The 21622-nt window shown below is 39.7% G+C and overlaps 1 protein-coding gene across 2 annotated transcripts in view; it reads right to left on the bottom strand.

The window, feature by feature from the left end:
* Window positions 1–21622, bottom strand: part of CNGB3 (cyclic nucleotide gated channel subunit beta 3) — a 158658-nt gene that overhangs the window by 12211 nt on the left and 124825 nt on the right. The window contains exons 14-15 of one of the 2 annotated variants that reach the window (XM_050801220.1): window positions 19698–19781; window positions 13189–13307 (exon numbers count right to left, since the gene is read on the bottom strand). In XM_050801220.1, the coding sequence (XP_050657177.1) occupies window positions 13189–13307; window positions 19698–19781 (203 nt within the window). The remainder of the gene's footprint in view (window positions 1–13188; window positions 13308–19697; window positions 19782–21622) is intronic. The other variant, XM_050801221.1, reaches the window with a different exon arrangement.

Here is a 21622-nt window from a genome sequence, read left to right as displayed (position 1 = left end):
TAAAAATGGATCCAATGTTGGTTTAAAGACAGGCAGAAATATCTCCTGAAGGGCTTAGTAAAGGGGCCATTCTGCAAAGTGGTAGAAAACTTCATATTCTTGCAATAGACACAACAATAAGCTTGCTAGGAGCATTTGTAATAGAGCCCCCAGTAAAGGCTATGAATCACTTTCAAGTAAAGTTCAGTAAGAGTAAGTTTATGGATGGAAGGAGATAGGTCAGTACAATGCATTCCAGATATCCAGCTCTCTCTTTGTTGCTCAGACGTGATCAATGGCATACATTTAGAATATTCAGAGAAACAATCTGTTTTAAACATTGTCTTTCTCAGCAAGGCTTTGATAAGTACTTTTTTGGATACATCCAAGATTGTACGGATGATTGTGCTTTGAAGGTCAATCATGCAAGGGAAGATAAAGAATTCACTGTATAAATTGAAAAGAAAAGGAAAAAGATAAGTTAGGAGTACATAGAAATAGCATACTCTATAAAAGGCTAGATACTCTGCCAACTTCTGGGGCTATAAAGATGACTAACACCTGCCCTCAAGCTGTTTGTAATCTAGGCATGGGGTAAGGGTGTGTGCAGATAGTCAATTAGCAAATATTATTACTACTAAGAATATTGTAATAGTGACATTAATAGATAATATTATTGAGTGCTTACTATGAGTGAGATATTTTCCCAAGTTCTTTTTTATGTTTTAATACATATAATACTTTTCAATCTTATGAGGTGGTCATGTATTAGTGTTTCTCCATTTTGACTGATGAAGAAATGAAGTCTCAGTTGAGTAACTTGCCTGGAGATACATAGCTTATACGTTGTGGCATATGGATGCAAACCTAGTCAGGCACCCTTCTCAAGCAGATGCAATTTAGAATGATTAATGCTTTAATAATTGTAAGAAATGAAAATGTTTCCTAAAATAAAGAAGGCTCTGGTCTAAATACATTTTCTCATGTAGAATTATTTCCGCCTATATATATAAAACGAACTCTACATGCTATCAATGGAAAGAACATCACATTCAATGCTGAGTAAGGGATTAAAACTCCAAATATTTGTTCTCATTAAGCAAATTTCCAACTGGGTTTTATTTGGGAAATATGAGGTTAGATAACCTGTGTAGACTTTTTCTGAGCTATCCTTTTATCTTTGTCAACATTATTGGGAAACACTTTATTCCTTGACAACTTTAAAATTTGACTAAGCCGGGCGCGGTGGCTCACGCTTGTAATCCCAGCACTTTGGGAGGCCGAGGCAGGTGGATCACCTGAGGTCGGGAGTTCAAGACCAGCCTGACCAACATGGAGAAACCCCGTCTTTACTAAAACTACAAAATTAGCCGGGGTGGTGGCACATGCCTGTAATCCCAGCTACTCGGGAGGCTGAGGCAGGAGAATCACTTGAACCTGGGAGGCGGAAGTTGCGGTGAGCCGAGATCGCGCCATTGCACTCCAGCCTGGGCAAAAAGAGCGAAACTCTGTCTCAAAGAGAGAAAAAAAAAAAAGAAAACTTGACTAAAAATAAATTCTAGCAAAACTTTTGTGACTGAGCAAATATCAGAGGATGTTCTAAGGCCACCTCTGCCTGGGCTTTTTGCTCTTTGCAGATACTTTGAATGAAAGGACACAAAGATAGATGTGTACCCGCCCCCCACCCGCTACACCCTTGTTCTGCTCTCTAATCTTTGCACATACCAGAGATTTCGTAAGTTCTGTGAGTACCTGGTTTTCTGCACGTACCAGAGATTTTGTTTTGCACATACCAGAGATTTTGTAAGTTCTGAGGCAAGGTCACAAGACGTGTTTAAGTAAGATAAACTCTTGCTGCCATAAACCTGCTCTCCCGCCTCAAAGTTTGAACCAAAATATCAGAAATGGCAGGAACCAATCATAGTTAGCCAAATCGCCTTGTTCAAACACTAGCCAATCATATATCTGATTTGTATAATAACTCTATGCCCACTTTTCTTAGACTATATAACATTGTTCGGAGCTGAGTGGGGGAGCTCTCCTGCCCGTCTCGTTTCACGAGCGAGGGAGAGTTCCAGGTTCGAACCTGTAATAAAGATCCTTGCTGCTTAGCTTTGACTCTGGACTCTGGTGGTCTTCTTCGGGGAATAAACGGTCTGGCCATAACATGATATTCATAAAACTACTGAATGGCAAAAACATGTTAGCCTAGATTTTTTTTCTGTAAAACATTTTGAGGAATGTCTGCATACATAGATTTTTAACAAAATTAAGGGTTTAGATATTACAGATATAAAATGTTTAGCCCCTTCTCCCCCTAGCAGGTCTTGATTTCAGAATCGAATTGGCCTTACAGAAGTGGATGAGCGATGAAGAATCTGGGTACAACTTCTAAGGAAGGAAAGAGGAGAAAAAGGATAATGTGGATCCTTTATTCCATGCTCTGTTTATCTTCCTTCAAGTGTGGGGAAGAATACTGAGCTATAGTACTTTGGCTGGAAAATACTGCATCAAATAAGCATATCCTAATACAGTAGCCTAACTAAATGTTTCTTTGGAGTAAAAACCGGGTAACTATGTCAAATATTTGTACAAAGTTTATAGTTTTAAAGTTTTTTTTTTTTTTTTTTTGGCCGGGCGCGGTGGCTCAAGCCTGTAATCCCAGCACTTTGGGAGGCCGAGATGGGCGGATCACGAGGTCAGGAGATCGAGACCATCCTGGCTAACACGTTGAAACCCCGTCTCTACTAAAAAAAAAATACAAAAAACTAGCCGGGCGAGGTGGCGGGCGCCTGTAGTCCCAGCTACTCCGGAGGCTGAGGCAGGAGAATGGCTAAGCCCGGGAGGCGGAGATTGCAGTGAGCTGAGATCCGGCCAGTGCACTCCAGCCTGGGCGACAGAGCCAGACTCCGTCTCAAAAATAAATAAATAAATAAATAAAATAAAAATAAAGTTTTTTTTTTTTTTTTTTTTTTTTTTTTTTTTTTAAGTAAATCCCTTTATTTTCTTATGTAATGACCATATCACTTTGGTGAGGTAGGTTTTTTTGTTTGCTTGTTTTGTTTTGTTTTCTCTCTCTCCTTCGAGGTCTTTATTGCCACTAGGCACAAGTGGCCATGAGAGGTGGTGGCTATAAGGGGTGAGTGGGGTTCCCCACTGAGGTAGACCCTGAAGGTGGCTGTATGCCCATGGCCAGACTTTGCTAGGCATGCTGAGGGCCAGGCCTGTGGTCCAGCAGTGGTGGGGGTGGCAGGAGGGGCACCAGCACAGGATGCCAGGGCAGTACTTATCAATGAGCCCCTGGTAATAGGGCCACAGCTTGTCCATGTCTGGCAGGTCAGGGCAGTTGGTCAAATTGAACTCCTGCACCCAGGGCAGCATGGCCAGGTCCTGCTTGCTGCACCACTGCCAGTAGTCACTGCCTGTGTGCGAGGGGAAGAAGGAGTGGAATCGGATCTTGTAGGAAGCCTCCACTGGGAGCGAGAATTTGTTGAACGTCATCAACCGGTATGTCATGCGCGTCAGTGTGAAGAGACCGCCAAACAGGCTGTGTGTGAGCAACATGGCTGTTTATTTCACCTGGGTGCAGGCGGGCTGAGTCTGAAAAGAGAGTCAGCAAAGGGAGATAAGGGTGGGGCCGTTTTATAGGATTTGGGTAGGTAAAAGAAAATTACAGTCAAAGGGGGGTTGTTCTCTGGCGGGCAGGATTGGGGGTCACAAGGTGCTCAGTGGGGGAGCTTTTTGAGCCAGGATGAGCCAGGAAAAGGAATTTCACAAGATAATATCATCGCTTAAGGCAAGGACCGGCCATTTTCATTTCTTTTGTGGTGGAATGTCATCGGTTAAGGTGAGGCAGGGCATTTGCACTTCTTTTGTGATTCTTCAGTTACTTCAGGCCATCTGGGCGTATATGTGCAAGTCACAGGGGATGCGATGGCTTGGCTTGGGCTCAGAGGCCTGACACGGAACAAGTACTCATTATGGCCCTAGGACATGAGGACCCTGCCCAGCCCACAGTGGGGCTAATACACGCCCAGTTTTGTGCTGTATCGAGGATCCTGGAGGTCGGGATTGTCCTGGAAAGTGGAGTTACAAAACCACGGAGGCCTGAGGACAGAGGCCCCCAAACACAGCCAGGACCTTCCCTACGTCATAGAAGCCCAACAAGCTGGAATCAGTCCTTGCCTGGGTGAGCTTCTGGATACCCTCTGCCATCTGGAAGGCTTGGAAGGAGGGGGGAGGTCTACACCTGGGTCCGATTCGTCCACCAGCTCATGCAGCAGGTCCACGGCCTCCATGACCTTCATTTCCTTGTAGAAAAAGCCCCCAAACCAGGCGTGCTTGCTCCTGACGAAATCCACTATCTGGTACATGTACATGAGCTTGTACGTGGTAAAGACATGGTCCAGGAGGGGACCCAACACGTAGTTCTGGAAGCCGGCCTTGTCTTTGGCAGCCTCTGGGTCCACTTCAGGTAGGTAGACCAGGGAAAGGTCTGGGTCCACTGTCACCTTCACCCTGAGAGGGATCCAAAGCACAGGGCGGCAAGTGTGCACCTGCTGAGGGATGTCTGCAGGCCCAGCCTCCAGCTTGCCCCTGGTTTTAGACAGTTTTTTTTGTTTGTTGGTTGGTTGGTTTGCTTGTTTTTGAGATGGAGTCTCACTCTGTCGCCAGTCTGGAGTGCAGTGGCACCATCTCAGCTCACTGCAACCTCGGACTCCCTGGTTTAAGCGATTCTCCTGCCTCAGCCTCCGGAGTAGCTGGGATTACCGGCACATGCCACCATACCCAGCTAATTTTTGTACTTTTTTTTTTTTTTAGTAGAGACAGGGTTTCACCATGTTGGCCAGGATGGTCTCAGTTTCCTGACCTCATGATTCGCCCGCTTCAGCCTCTCAAAGTACTGCGATTACAGGCGTGAGCCACCGCACCCGGCCAGTGAGGTAGGTTCTTAACCTATACTTACAGACATGGGAACTGAGGTCTAGAATCAGTTAAGTGAATTGTTCAAGAACAAATACTTAAGAATTTCATCCCTGAAATTAAAATCTAAGACAAGACCTGACTTCACGTCAAGAGGTCTTTTCTTTAACCATAACTAGTGATGCCAACGAAGTTATTGCTGTTGTTTTAATGATACAGATTTGCCCATGGACATCAGGAAAAATAAGGGAGGAACCCAAGCCGGCTGGTGTGATAAGACATGTCAAGGTATGATTCTCAGAATCTTTACTTCCTCTCTGCTGTTCCAAATGGTGGCAAAAAGCCTTGATTTAGCACTGGATAAAGTTACTTTGGGAGGAATCCTGAGGATATTTCAATGAATATTTAAGCAATGACACTGATTGTATATTTGTTCAGCGGGATATTGTGGGACTTAGATGAGGTATGCTTTTTATGCTAAGCAAAAAGGTGCAATACAAAGAGACTATATTCAAAAGGATGTAGTGAAAATGTAAATGTGTATTCTTAACACAGGTAGTGCTCACAGGTTTGAGACAGGAAAAAAATGAAAATGAAGTTTTCTCTTTCAGTATTAATCAAGTCTTATCTCTGCTCATACTTTTAATCTCCTATTGCATTGACCATTTCTGCCTTTTAGGAAAGGGGAAAAAAGGAATAACTGCCTTATTCTGATGAAGAGTAAGAATATGGAATTAAAATAGTCCAAAGACCTAAAAGTCTCCTCTGGTACCCCCATTTTAATGAGTATTCAGCAGAAATAGACAATAATGGTTTAAAGGTTAAAAGGAGTTTTAGATGATTTGTCAAAATTTTGGCCATTTCACATTGATGTAAAGTAAATATCAAAAAGAAATTCTCAGATAGGTGATTTGACTAATGTAATAGGTGAAAAGACAGAATTTAAATGTTTTGAATGAAAACCAGATATCTAAAACATACAAGAATATATCAATGCCTGAATTCTACTCAATAACTTGTTATATATGATGAAAAAAGGATGGTGAACAATGAAAGAAATGCAGAAGGTAAATGATCACATTTATGAAAATAAATAGACCCATAGGAAATTAATTCATTTAGCAAATATATATGGAGGAACTATTATTTCCAGGCACTATTTAAAGAACTTAAAATTAAAATAACCTATTAAAATGCAACAGCAATGGGGATAATAAAGTCATATCAGTAATACTGAAGGACAATAGCTATACATTGTGCTTTGTAATGCAAATTGGTTCATTTTTTCTGGAAAATAATCTGCCCATATATTATAAGAGTTACAGAAATGCTTCTACCTTTTGGCCTACTTATTCCTATTTTTGGGAATTAAACCTCAAATAAATAAAAGAAAACAAGTAATTTTACAAAGATAAATATAGCAGTGCAGGCCGGGCGCGGTGGCTCAAGCCTGTAATCCCAGCACTTTGGGAGGCCGAGACGGGCGGATCACGAGGTCAGGAGATCGAGACCATCCTGGCTGACACGGTGAAACCCCGTCTCTACTTTAAAAATACAAAAAACTAGCCGGGCGAGGTGGGGGCGCCTGTAGTCCCAGCTACTCGGGAGGCTGAGGCAGGAGAATGGCGTGAACCCGGGAGGCGGAGCTTGCAGTGAGCTGAGATCCGGCCACTGCACTCCAGCCTGGGCGGCAGAGCGAGACTCCGTCTCAAAAAAAAAAAAAAAAAAAATATATATATATATAGCAGTGTTATTCTTATAATGAAAACTGACAAAAAGGGCACAAGGCTGAATACGCATATTCATGACAAAAATGAATGTGCATTTGTACATTCACAAAGATAGAAAGATAATTACATTCACTTATTTATTCAATAACTGTTTATTAGGCACTTATGTGGACCAGCCGCTGCCCTAAGGGCTGGGGATAGAGTATAGGACAAACCACATATGGTGTCTACCAGGATCCCTGGGGGCCTGTGTAAAGTGTCTTCACGCAAACTATAAAAATGTGGCTTTTCATGCACACGTATGTTTATTGTGGCTCTATTCACAATAGCAAAGACTTGGAATCAACCCAAATGTCCATCAATAATAGACTGGATAAAGAAAATGTGGCACATATACGCCATGGAATACTATGCAGCCATAAAAAAGGATGAGTTCATGTACTTTGCAGGGACATGGATGAAGCTGGGAACCATCATTCTCAGCAAACTATCACAAGGAGAGAAAACCAGACACTGCATGTTCTCACTCATAAGTGGAGTTGAACAATGAGAACACATGGACACGGGGAGAGGAACATCACATACTGGGGCCTGTCAGGGGGTGGGGATCTGGGGGAGGGATAGCATTAGGAGAAATACCTAACGTAAATGAGTTGATGGGTGCAGCAAGCTAACATGGCACATGTATACCTATGTCACAAACCTGCATGTTGTGCACATGTACCCCAGAACGTAAAGTATAATAAAAAACAATGTGGGTTTTCTGAGCATGTGCAGTCCTGTGCTTGGCTAGAAGAATGCCTCCTTTCACAAAGTGAAAGGTAACTGTGCATGAGAGGGAGCACAACAGCCAGGGCTCATGGCTCAGAAGTGGAGTGCAAACCAGGTCCCTGCCCTCCCAGTCCCTCAGTGGACATTCTGGTGCAGAGAACATTTGGCACCGCCATAGGTGGTAGTTCTGGTGCTTGCAATTTAGGAAAGAAGAAAAACATTGAAGAAATAAATGCACGAATGCATGTATAGTTACAAAGATAAGTGCTCCAAAAGAAAGGAACATCATTGGATGAAAGTGTATGGCAAGGAGACCTGGGAGGCCCCTATAGTGGGGAATCCAGGAAGGCCTGAAAGAAGCTGAGATCTTGGTACAAGGGTGGGGAAATCATCCAGGTAGAGGTAACAGAATGTGCAAAAAACTCCCTGTGACTGGATAGAGTGTGGTGCATTCAAGGAACGGGAAGACAATGGGTGTTTGGATTAAAGAGAGTAAGGGCAGCTAGGCACAGTGGCTTGTACCTGAAATCCCAGCACTTTGAGAGGCTGAGGCAGGTGGATCACCTGAGGTCAAGGGTTCAAGACTAGCCTGGCCAACATGATGAAACCCTGTCTCTACAAAAATACAAAAATTTGCATGATGGCAAAACCTGTAATCCCAGTTACTTGGGAGGCTGAGGTTGGAGAATCGCTTGAACACAGGAAGTAGAGATTGCAGTGAGTTGAGATGTGCCACTGCCCCAGCCTGGGTGACAGAGTGAGACTCCATCTCAAATAAATAAAATAAAATGAAATAAAATAAAATAAAGAGAGCAAGGCAAGTCAGGTGCAACCTGAAGTAGAGAGGTAGGCAGGGGCTAGACTCTACAGGATCTCATAGATAGGGAAAATCACTTTGTTCTTATTCCTAAAAATGGCATGAAAACATTGAATGGTTTTAAGTGGGAGGGCAGTGATATGATCAGATCTGTGTTTCCAAAAGATCCCTCTGGCTGCAGAGTGGAGACTGATTGTGGAGGATATGGTTATTGGATTTGAGTGACTTGAAGTAAGCCACTACAGTTGTCCAGTGAGAGATGGATGAACTGAAGTAGTGGCAGTGGAGAACTTAAGATACAAATGATTTGAGACCTTCTTAGATGGTAGGATTAACAGGTGTTGGAGGTGGAGTGGCCATGTAGGGTGAAGGGGAGTGTCAAGCATGTTTTTGTTTATCCCCAGTAAAATTTTGAAAGTGAACAATTTAAATAATTTGGTATTGTATTCATTTCCTAGGGCTGGTATAACAAATTAGCACAAAACAAGTGACCTACAACCACAAAAATTTATTATCTCACAGTTCTGGAGGCCAGAAGTCCAAAATCAAAATATCAGCAGGGCTGTATTTCCTCTAAAGACTCCAGTGAAAATCTTTTCTTGCCTCTTTCAGCTTGTAGTGTTGCCAGGCATTTCTTGGCTATGGCTGCATTACTCCAGTTTCTGCCCTCAGTCTTCACATGGCCTTCTCCTCTTAGGTCTTTTATAAAGGCACTTATAAAAAGTGTCTTTAGGAAAAAGAACCCTCTTTGTCATTGAACTTGGGGCCCTTCAAGATAATTCAGGATGAACTCATCCTGAGATCCTTAACTTAATTACATCTTCAAAGACCCTGACCCTTTTTTTCAAGGTGGGTCACATACACAAGTTCCTAGGATGAGGATGTCGACTTATCTTTGTGGGAGACGCCATTCAACTCACTACAGGCATCATGTCAATTATCCTTTACATACCCCTCAGTAGGGGTTTCTAGGACTGACCTGTGTGCACACATCATTTGAGGACCACTGAAGGTTCAGCTTTTGGTTCCCAAATAACCTCTAGTAATTGCCAGATCCAAAGGACGCACTGGTCCTTGTGAAAACTTTGTCCCCCACAGCATCCTGTACACACTGTCTTCCTGGGACACAATCCATACATTTAATCACCAGGTATTGAAGTCTCCTCTAAAGCCCTTGAGGACAGCGATTGTTTCTTGTTCTCCTTTGTACCCTCATGACTAACACTGTGCCTGGCCAAGAAGGAATACACGGCCTTCTTTGAGTCACTTTCACACTATGCCATAAGGGGACCCAAATATAATTTTTTTTGTTTCTATCAAATCACAGTTAAATAATTAATTAAAAATTGCTGAAGAGCTGCTGCAAATTATTTTTGAATGGAGGTAGGATATAAGTAAAAATCACCACTTAGTATATAGTGTTTATGTAGCTGCTGGTGATCTGAAGATAAATTCTAGTTCTTTTTTTTTTTTTTTTTTTTTTTTTGGCGACGGAGTCTCGCCCTGTTGCCCAGGTGGGAGTGCAGTGGTGCGATCTCGGCTCACTGCAAGCTCTGCCTCCTGGGTTCGTGCTATTCTCCTGCCTCAGCCTCCCGAGTAGCTGGGACTACAGGCGCCCACCACCACGACTGGCTAATTTTTTTTTTTTTTTTTTTATTTTTAGTAGAGATGGGGTTTCACAGTGTTAGCCAGGACGGTCTCGATCTCCTGGCCTCGTGATCCGCCCACCTCAGCATCCGAAAGTGCTGGGATTACAGGTGTGAGCCACCGTACCCGGCCTCTAGTTCTTATATTTCAGTAGCTCAGTCTGTTGGAGAGACCTGTCTGAACAAATTAATTATAAATCAGTAGTAATTACTGTAATAAAGGCACGAATGAAATGCTATGGAAGCATAGAATAAAGAGCAACTAGTTGTTTTAGGGGTTAAAGATAGCTTCAAAAAGGTGGCATTTGAAGGATGAATGAAAAATTTCCTGGGGGAGGATATTCTGAAGAGAGATGAAACCAACAGAAAATCCTATTGAAATAATAATGGCAACACAAGAAATAAAAACTCAGATGTGTTTTAAGAAAAATGTCATTTTAACAGAAACAGAATGCAGACAGGAAGTGGTTAAATACATTCAGGGAATAGGACTTGGGACTAAATGCATGTGTAAGGAAAATGATGGAGTCGGAACCACCACAGGGCCATCCCTCAGCAGACCCTGGGTCTCTCTTTTAGAAATGGGGTATCTGCACTCTTCAGATGTTAATTGGAAATGTGGTCTGGGTTTTCTCTGTGACAGGCTGTAAATCTATATTTTAGTCAGGGTTTTGCTCTTTTGGATTAATATATAATGTCCTTGAAAGCCCTTAATTTTTTTCTTCATTTTTTTTCCTGAGGAAAAAGAACTCTTTTAAAGGCTACATGATAGTGCTGGATTGAGCTCATTTTAACAAAGGTCACAGCATTTTTGAGTAGTAAACACTATTACTAGATCTTTCCAGTATCTGGATGTTTGGCAGGCATGCCTCCAGCTCTGGAATAAATGACTAGAGCTTCAGGGGTGTATGACAGCTGTGGGCCTGTGAAGCCTGTGGGTATCTGGAAAGAGGCAGATGCATCCTGTTTTCCCATAACCACAGCCAAAAAGAGAATCAAGGCAAAAAGCTCCCTTTCACTTGAATCAACCAAACTACTGAGCAGGTTTAAAGCTTGTCCATTCTACCGGCTTCAATTTGGCCTTAGAAACCAAATGGGTAATAGGAGATTTATTTGAGAAGCTGCTGTCAGGAATCTAGGATTACTTTCAGTTGCAACTCAGCTACACCTGGAATCAATTCCTAGGGTAGTTCTTCCTGTGATGATAATATCAGCAATTAACATACTTGTATTTATAAGGCTTATTCTTCAGGGAGTACTCAACCCTTGGGAAAGGTCAGCTAATTAATTTCTGCAGTGTTTCAGATTAAACTGTTGCATGTTTTATGACCTTGAAGATTACAGTGATTATTAAGTCACAAAATATTAAATCACTTTTGCAAGGACTCCCAGGAAGGAAATGATAGAAAACAGGCAAAGAACTCAGGTCTTGTACATTCTGAGAAGTGTTTCCACCACTGCCCAGGAGCAAGATCCTCAGAGGATCACCTTAACAATAATCAGTCGTTAAACAAGGAGAAAAAATTAAAGAGAGAAGCCACATTTCCAACAGAGAAATAACATGCTTCAACATTCCAAAGAAACCCTAACGATGCTCCTATGAAGTCATCTAAAATTGTCCATATTTCTGGAACACGAAGATAACTTCTTAGCAGCTATGAAATTAGAGATTGGAAATTTCTTCTGTGACGTGGTATAAAGATCACTGGACCCCGATCCATGGAGACCCAGGTTTGAATGTTGTCCCTATAATTCATTAGCTATGGTGTCCTGGGCAAGATATAGTACTTGGCATCTTGGGATAGATGAAATAAATATATTATGAAAATATGAAATATATATTATGAAATAAATATATTAATAACTGCCTGATAGGGTACTCTTCTTTTCATTGTATGAGCCAGTATCCCAGTTCCAGACACCATCATCTTGCACTTGCGCCACCACAGTTGACTTCTAATTGGTCTCTATTCATTCTCGCTCCTCTACTGTATCTTTTCCACATAGCTGTTGAAGTCGTCTTTTAAAATAAGAATTCAGAGTGTGTCATTCTTTTGCCTAAAACCCTCTACTGGCATTCATTCATATTTAGAAAAAGACATAAATTCCTATCATGGCCTAAAAGACCATGTGTTATCTGAGCCTTGCTCACCTATTTGGCCTCATCTCCCCAGTGTTCTTACTCACTGTACTCCAGCCATATTCACCTTTCTGCCCCTTGACCAGACAAACTTGCTTTACCTCTAGGCCTTCAGTAATCAGAGAGGCTCTTCCCCCAATTCTGAATGGCTGATCCTTTACTCTTTCAAATCTCAGCTCAAATATTATCTCCCTAGAGAGGTCATTCCTGACCACTGCATCTAAGTAGTGTCCTGTTATGTTCTAACCATTTTTTCCTTCATAGCAGTTATTACAATGTGAATTCATCTTGTCTAGCTAATTAACTATTTATTATCAGTTTTCCCCGACTGTACTGTAAGCTCTTTCAGGGGCCATATCTTGTCTAATATTTTTTATATAGTTTATTCCTAGAGTTAAGAGCAATACCTGACAATCTAGCAAGTACTAGGCACTCAATGAATATTTTTTGGTTGAATAAATGTGATAATGCATATAGAAGTGTTTAGCCCACAAAATGCTTAAATTTGCTGTCTATATTTTTCCTCTTGGGGACTTTCTTTTTCTAGGATAAACTTTTCCGGGCCAATAAGAAACAATGGTAAAAATAAGTAATATTTATTGAGCTCTTAACAGATGCCAGGCAATGTTCTAAGTGCTTTTAATGAATTAACTCATTTACCAACACTTTAAGGTACGTTCTATTATTATCCTAATTATTAAGGTGAGGAAACTGAGGAACAGCGGGGACAAGTAACAGAGGAAAAAAGCCAGTAGTGGTGAAACTGGAGTTTAAACTCAGGAAATTTGGTCCCACAGCTATGATCACATCACTAGCCTACTCAAGATCCCCTTGTTAGCAAGGCATTCAAGTCTTCCAACAATCTGGTGACAATGAACCCTCCAAACCTCTTCTCTCATTAACTAATTCATTTGCACATCCATTCAACATATACTGGGAACTTGCTTTATGCCAGGCACTGCTCTAGGTCCTGGACTAAAGAGCTGAATGACCCAGTTCTTTTCCTCAGGTCTTTTTGGTGAAGGGATGAATAGAAATATGAAAATCCTTATTTTACCAATGCTATCAGCACAATCAAACCTTTTATAAATCTGAGCAGGAACTTTACTTACTTTACTACCTAAGATTTTTCTTTTATGACAAATGATGGGCTTCAATGTTTATGAAGTATCTTTCAGATACCTGATTTCTCCAAACACTGACCCAGCTTTCAGAGTAACCAGAACTTTAGTACCATCAGGGCCTCCGAGAACTTGGACTTCTCCATGCTTGATGATATACATTTCCTTGCCAATTTCTCCCTACATTTTAAATATAAAGAGGAAATGGTAGTTATTTTATTCTTGACAATTATGCTGTAAATTAAGAAATATAAACTCTTTTAGAGGAGTAAATATAAATGAAGGAAGCAAAGAACATTAGTGTGAAAGTAATTGTCTTAAGACCTAAAGTACTTACAGACATTGGTTAGACATATCATGTGAAAGGAAATGATTAGGAAGATGATACTTCTCAACATGTGAGTACTGTTTGCCTCCCTTGGATACATGAAGATATTTCAGTTAGCACATTGCTTTAGGAAGGACCCTGGGTAGAAGAAGTAATTGATTTTAAGCATGGTCAAGCCTTGCTTTGATGACCACCACTATGCTTGGTAGAAGTTGCTTGGTCTAGCCAAAGAGCATAGACTGCAGTCTTTCAAGGGTCAATTCTATTCTTCTACCCATGTCATCGAGGTCTGATTTGGGGAATTGGGGCATAGGAGATCTTTGAGTTATTATTAGTATTCCATGCTGAGATGAAGTATTAATGGAGTAGGTTGTTTTACTCAGTTCTTGCCTATCTTTGGGGACCCTTGGGACCAGGGGAATGATATTTGTTCAAGCCCTAAGAATTAAACTGCTGGAATGTTCACATAGCCACTGGTTAATGGTGTTATTCTATATTCCTGAGCCAGTGTAGCAGGATGTACCAGGCTGTCAACACTATTTAATATAATCACAAAGATTTACGATGTGTACATCCTACATATTTTGAAGTCTGAATCATGTCTGGTCATGCAGCTATATGCCCCAATTAAGAACATTGGACCCAAGACTAACATGAGCTTCCCTGGGTGGAGATATTTTGCTCATGTTTCTGTGGTCCACTGGAGAGAAAAATGCACCCATGTGACCCTCACAGAAATAGTACCTAGTAAGCCTGTGTCTGATTTCTCTCGTGTTTGCCCGTGTATATCTTTTTCTTGCTATTCCTGCATTTTATTCCTTGCTATAATAAATCTCAAGCCATAAATATAACTTTATGTTGAATTGTATGAGTTCTTGTAAGTAAATCACCAAACTAGTGGGTGGTTATGAGGCCCTTGGAACACATCTTCTCGCTCTAACTTCCAAAAAGAATAAATGTCTTACAAGAGATTTAATGGCACTTAGGTCAAGAAAGGCTATTAAACTTTAAATAGACCAGATTGCATAACACTAGGCAAACTATTTGGATAGCCTACATGTCTGAATGAGTAGTGCCTTGATCACCTTTAGCTATATAAAAAAAAATCATTAATAGATAAATTCACTTACTTGGCTTAGGAGGGGACTGGGTTATTTGAGTTATTCAAATATTCTCATTAACCATACTTTGAAAGAATTAGAATACACTAAAATCAACTCAAGATTAAAAGATTTTTTAAATTTTTATTTTAAAAAGTATTTAGCCTACATCATGCTTTGGAAGAAAAAAAAGTATTGACTGTAGTTTACTCCCCGAGATGGCTGAGAAAATGTCAACTTTGTTACAGTGCTGAACGCAGGTTTGACATGTAGAAGACACTCATTTATGAATAAGGAAAATATAACTTAGCTATTCTCTGGGAGATTTTAAAGTCCTTCCATACCTAGGTTTATTTTCCTGAACATCAACTATTGTTGCTTTATAATTGCCGGATTGTGTTTAAAGTTATCAGAATCCACCTTTTAGTTAATATCCAGGAAGCTGAAATTCTTATTTTATCTCCCCATTACTCTTATAAGGAAGGTAAAGTAAGTACTATTATTTCCTTTTTACAGAAATTAAAACAAAGGCACAGATTGGCTTAGCTAATTAGCTAAAGTTGTATGACCCAGTAATTAGAAGCAAAGGAAGCCTAGAACCCACATCTCCTAACTGAGCAATGCAAGAAATATGTTTAAGTTTTGCATTGTGCAAAATATCTTTTTAATTAAAATTTTTTGGTTGTTTTTGCTCTGAGACAGGGTCTTGCTCTGTTGCCCAGGCTAGAGTCCAGTGGCACGATATCAGTTCACTGCAACCTCTGCCTCCCACATTCAAGTGATCCTCCCACCTCAGCCTCCTGAGTAGCTGGGACCACAGGCATAAGCCACCATGCCTGGCTAATTTTTGTATTTTTTGTAGAGACAGGGTTTTGCCATGTTGTCCAGGCTTGTCTCAAACTCTTGGACTCATGTGATCCTGCTGCCTTGGCCTCCCAAAGTGTTGGAATTACAGGCGTGAGCCACTGCACCTTGCCTGTGCAAAATATTAAGCATATATTTATACTCAAAAACATATAAAAGTAGAAATTCCAACATAAATGGATCTTATTATATTTATTTACATACTATTAATGCTAATAACAATATCATGTCTTTGCATATTACTTTAAAAAATCATTACATTACCTGACATTTACATAGCTCCTTATTTTAATTCCTATATTTGTTCTAACAGAACATGCTACTTTATAACTGCAAAGCATTTCATAGATATTCATTCATCTAATTCTTGCAAAAATCCCAGTAAAGTAAGTAGGAAAGGCATCATTACTCTTGTTTAAAAATTGGTAGTCGAGGTTTAAAAAATTAAGTGTCTTGAGCAAACGTATAAGGCTCGCAGGTGACAGCGCCAGAACTAGTGGCACCTATGTCATCTGACTCCATATAATACATGAAGACAGACCATATCTAACGGTGACTCCAGTATCGGGAATGATCTCTTAAAAACCAATAAAATAGCCATGAATAATTTAAAAAATAAGGCATGATGTCTGAAAATTAGTTTTCCAAGAGATACTTTAGGAAGTAATGATGAGGACGGGGTCATATTCCTTATTCTTTGCATGAAGTAATTCTCAAGGAACTGGAATGATTTTTCAAAGGCAGTTATTACAACTGACTGGAGGTAGAAGTACATAGTGAGTACTTAAATACAGTTCAGCTCTTTTAATTATTTTTTAATGCTCATTTCAATAATTTTCCAAGGAGATCTGGCATAATCAACGAACCAAAACTTCCACTATTTCTTGCATATTTCTAGGCTAATTTAAGCCCTTTCTGCAGTTTAATTAGCATTCAAATTAAGTAGACATTCCTCAGAGAATAAGGGCTGACAGCATGTGCAAAATAAGATTGAACCAAGCTCTGGTTGTTAGTGTGTGGACTAATTTGGAGAAAATATGAAAAAACAAGAGCTTCATGTAGAGTGAGGTAACCCCTGGAGAGAGTGCACTTCAAAATTTCAGGGTTTCTGTGTAGGAAGCTATTTCTAAGGCTCATGAGGGCTTTGTGACACTCAAGGGCACCCCAGCAGAAAAGAGCAGTGCTACTTAAAGTGTGGTTCCTGGGTCACCAGCAGCAGCATCACTAGGAGCTTGTGTAGAGGTGCAAATTCTCAGTTTACTGAGAGTTCTCACTGCAGAAATATATATCAGAGTTTTTGGGAATGAGGTCCTAGAAACTGATGCTTTAACAAGAGCTCTAGGTGATTTCTGCCCTGCCCTAGAGCATCTGAAGAAAACTCCCACTCTTTCAAGCCGCCCAAGCTACCACTCAGTCAATTCCTGGGGATTAGGTAGGTCAGCAAACTTGGCCCCAAATGCCGTCATCTCTTACATTCAGATAACCTCAAATTGAACATATATTTTTCCTTCTCTTATTTTTGAGAAATATTTTGGAGATTTTGGAGAATATCTCACAAAATATTCCTTCAATATTTTGTGACAACGATAAGCAAAACAACGCTGAATTCAGCCACCTGAAGTCCTGTCAAGTAACAGCCTTTCTTCTCTGTCAATATCTACTATCATGCAAATCCCTTCTTAAAGAAATGTGACCTGTCAGTCTAATGTCTCCTCATTTCTACTTTCCACCCATTTATTCCTTTTCCTGCCTCATTTGTCTCCACTGATGTTTTTGTTATTGAGTGATGAATGTGATGTGAAGAAGAAATTAGAAATGAGAAGGTTGCATCTACTCTGCATTTCATACTTTGTTAAACAAATTTGCACTGCTTGGGGCACAGGTGCTAAAGTTTATGTGAGTTATCACAATTTTCAATCTCTGTTGCTACTGGCCCCAAATGAAAGGACATTTTTTGGTGCATTAAAGTCATGTCATTCCAGTACACCACTGCCCCCAAGGGGTTCTTGGACTGCACTGTGACTTGTATTTCCCATTTTAATAAAACTGATTTCATATCACTAATCTGCCTTATTTTAACTTGGACTAATTTGTGTGGGATTGTATATTCTTGGTTCCCATTTTATCATAATCTCTCTTCCATTTCCCCCCTTCATCTATGAAAGCTCCTTCTCAGTTGCCCTCTCTGACTCTTCTTCATTGATCTCTTCCATGAACACTGGAGTTCTTCAAAGTTAGAGCCAAGGCCCTCTTCTCCGACCTTTCCTTGAGCTTCTCTTGAAGTCTGTTTCCTTTATATTCCAATTCCCAGTAACCCCCAGTTCCATCCTCTCTCATTAGACTGATTTTCACTGTGTACTTGGCATCTCCACCTGATGCCTTGAAGTACCTCATACTCCATCTGACTTCGTCTGTTTCACCACAGCCCATCACTCACTTGCTTCTGTTCCTAGGATATGCCAACCTCCATCTTGCCTCTTGGCTCATGGTTCCAAGTCTTCATAAAAAATACCATCCTGTCCACTTCTTTTTTTGAAACTAAAGAACTATTTATCTTTAGATTTTTCGAGGGTCACTCCTGACAACCTAATAACCTCCCCATCTCCCAACCCTGGATCTAAATTAAGTGTCGTTGTCACTACATACTCTTCTGGCAACTTCTATTTTCCCTTTATACAACTTAGCACATTTTGGAATTACGCATTGACTTAATTTCACTTGTTTATTGCTTGTCTCGCCCATGAAGCCAGTGGTTCTTAGTTTTGGCTGCATTTTAGAATCATATGGGAACTTTTAAATAATACTGGTATATGGGCTCCATCTAGACCAAATCAATCACTGAGGGGTGGAGCCCAGACATCTTCATTCAGGTGATTCTGATGTGCACTGTGAATTGAATACCATGGCACTAGAAAGGTAGGACCCTAAAGGACAAGAACCATCTTTTTTTTTTTTGCTCAGTGCCCAGCACTGTTTCTGGCTCATTGTATTGAGAAACATTTCCTGAGTTTTGTAGAATAAATCATTCTAAAATTGTTCTAACATTTGCCTTATTATAGTTCTCTGTACTCCCTCTATAGACACAGTTCCTTCCTTTTTGCCTTAGCTCACACTTCTTTCCTCTACCCAGAACGCCTATTTCCTCTTTCACTTGGTTTACTCCAATTCATTTTTCAAGACTTAGCTCAGACCTTATCTTCTCTAGGAAATCTTACCAGTAACCAGGAAGGACAGATGCCCCTCCTTTATGTCCTACAACAGCTTGTGCTTTCTTTGACCATAGCATTTAACACATTATTTTGAAATGATAAAAGTGCCTCTCATCTTTATTCGCTTGTGAACTCACCGAGGTCTTGGATCATCTTGCATTTTTTTTAACTACTCATTTTTCTTTTAAAATTTTGATTATTGAGTTTATCTTTGATTTAGTTTCTCACTATATAAATCCCAGGGTCATCATTCCTTTTCTCCCCCTTCAAGTTAGTGATCAGAAATATGCAAAAATATTTATCTGAGGGGATGTTCGTTTTATTTATGATAGCAGACATTTGAAAATTGATCCTGATACATCCCTAGACTGAAATATCATGCAGCTTTTAAAAATCATATTGTAGATTACTTAATACATAAAATGTTCATATGATATATTGTTACATGACAAAACATGTTTCAAAACATATGTACAGTATGATGCCACTTTTATAGCACGAGCTCTATCCATCAGTCAATATAAAAAGATAGGCCAAAATATATGAAGAGTGGTTATTACTGGATGGTGGAATTTATGTCCTTATGTTTTTATGTGTTTTCTATCTTAAAATAATGAACATGTATTATTTTGTAATCATAAAAAGCACAGTACAGGTTTTTAAAATGTGGCATTGATTATTCACTACTTGGGAGAGCAAAATGAAGGTAACTGATATTTTGCCGAAGACATAAAAAAGGCTGAACCACCTATCGCTTCTAGAACTTTTTCCTCCACTTTAAATATTTGAGATTAATGAGCTGTGACAATTGATAATTAACATTTATACAAAGCAGTTTTTCAGGCTACCCACACTTCTATCCTATAATATGAGTAATGAAATCCATATTGTCTTGTTCCTTTGTGAACTCTGAGGGCGCATTATTGCTGTACAGAGCTATACATCATAATAATTTCTATACTATGGAATTCACCCTGAACAAATTTTGTTTAAACAATGCTCTTGACTTATGTCTGAAATACTCAAATTCATTTATTAGTTGTGCATTTGAAAAATAGCATGCACTCACCTTTTTGCAGACAAAGTCACCAGGCAAATAGAGAATGGATTTCAATCTTAGCAACATGTCATAAATCATCTGTGTATCACAACCCTATATAAAAAGAAAAATAATTCTTATAGAAACAACTAAAAGGCCAATATTCCAAATGAATTCAAAACTCAATGAAAATAAACAGTAATATATATTGTTTGTATTAACATAAAAATATTAACTGCCAATGGCTATGGACTTGTCATGACCCAAAATTTAGAAAAAAATACCTATAGTATAATGGCAAGGATTTAGATCTTGCTCAGATAGACTTGGGTGTGAATCCTGTCTCTGCTACATATTGCTACATAACCTCTCATGCCTCAGTTTACTAATGTGTAAAATGGGGATAAAAATGGTACTTATAACAAAAACTTAATGTACTTAATGACAGCTATTAATGGTAATATACTAATAATAGATTGTTAGTATATCAGGACCAACATAGATCAAAATCTTTGCTGCATATTTTTCTTTCTTAAAACATGTTTCATACCATCGTTAGATATTATTATTTAACATTGCAGGCTTGTCTATCTTTCTTCTTCAACTCAATTATCTTCTTAAGGCCGGGGAAAATGTACACAATAGATACAAAAGCAGTATCTGTTGAGTGAATGTTCGTATTCACTTTAATAGTGTAAGAAACACTATTTGGCTATAGGTCTATATTTGTCTTCTGTTTAAATAATTATATCTATAAGAGCTAAAGAAAAATCTTTAGGTGCTACAAAAACTCACATAGCAGTTTTGAATCTTTTGCTTTCAATAAATATATATTTTTTCATTTTCTTGCAGAGCTGCTAACATGTAACAACTTTCCTCTTGTGGGTGGTCCTGTCCACCCCTTGAGGGAATCATGATTTTGCTGTGAACTAATTATAGAGTCAGTGGCAGAGAAAGGAGAAGCTAAGGGTCTGCTCCCATTTGTGGATCGGATAATCGTTCCTTTAGCAATCACCAGTTTTCTGTAATAGCTTTGGTAACAGACACTTGACCTAGATCCATATGAAATTTAGACTTCAGGGTTGCTTGACTGATAAGGCAAGCTAATAATTTATGATTGAAGTATCTCCAAGTAGCCATTGGTGAGAGGCATTCAGATGAATGTAGTGTTAGAATTTTTAAAAATCACTTCAGAAAGTAAAGCTTTTGGTTCTTTAGGACAGAAAAAAAGGCCAAGGCCAGAAGATATATCTTCTTTTTTTTTTTTTAATTATTTTTTATTATTATACTTTAAGTAGAACTTAAAGTATACATGTGCATAACGTGCAGGTTTGTTACATATGTATACTTGTGCCATGTTGCTGTGCTGCACCCATCAACTCGTCAGCACCCATCAACTCGTCATTTACATCAGGTATAACTCCCAATGCAATCCCTCCCCCCGCCCCCCTCCCCATGATAGGCCCTGGTGTGTGATGTTCCCCTTCCCGAGTCCAAGTGATCTCATTGTTCAGTTTCCACCTATGAGTGAGAACATGCGGTGTTTGGTTTTCTGTTCTTGTGATAGTTTGCTAAGAATGATGGTTTCCAGCTGCATCCATGTCCCTACAAAGGACACAAACTCATCCTTTTTTATGGCTGCATAGTATTCCATGGTGTATATGTGCCACATTTTCTTAATCCAGTCTGTCACTGATGGACATTTGGGTTGATTCCAAGTCTTTGCTATTGTGAATAGTGCCGCAATGAACATACGTGTGCATGTGTCTTTATAGCAGCATGATTTATAATCCTTTGGGTATATCCCCAGTAATAGGATGGCTGGGTCATATGGTACATCTAGTTCTAGATCCTTGAGGAATCGCCATACTGTTACCTGACTTCAAACTATACTACAAGGCTACAGTAACCAAAACAGCATGGTACTGGTACCAAAACAGAGATATAGACCAATG

This window comes from Macaca thibetana, chromosome 8, assembly GCF_024542745.1.
Source record: "Macaca thibetana thibetana isolate TM-01 chromosome 8, ASM2454274v1, whole genome shotgun sequence".
NCBI lineage: Eukaryota > Metazoa > Chordata > Mammalia > Primates > Cercopithecidae > Macaca > Macaca thibetana.
Note: the sequence above shows the minus strand (reverse complement) of the source record. Positions and strands in the feature narration are given on the sequence as shown.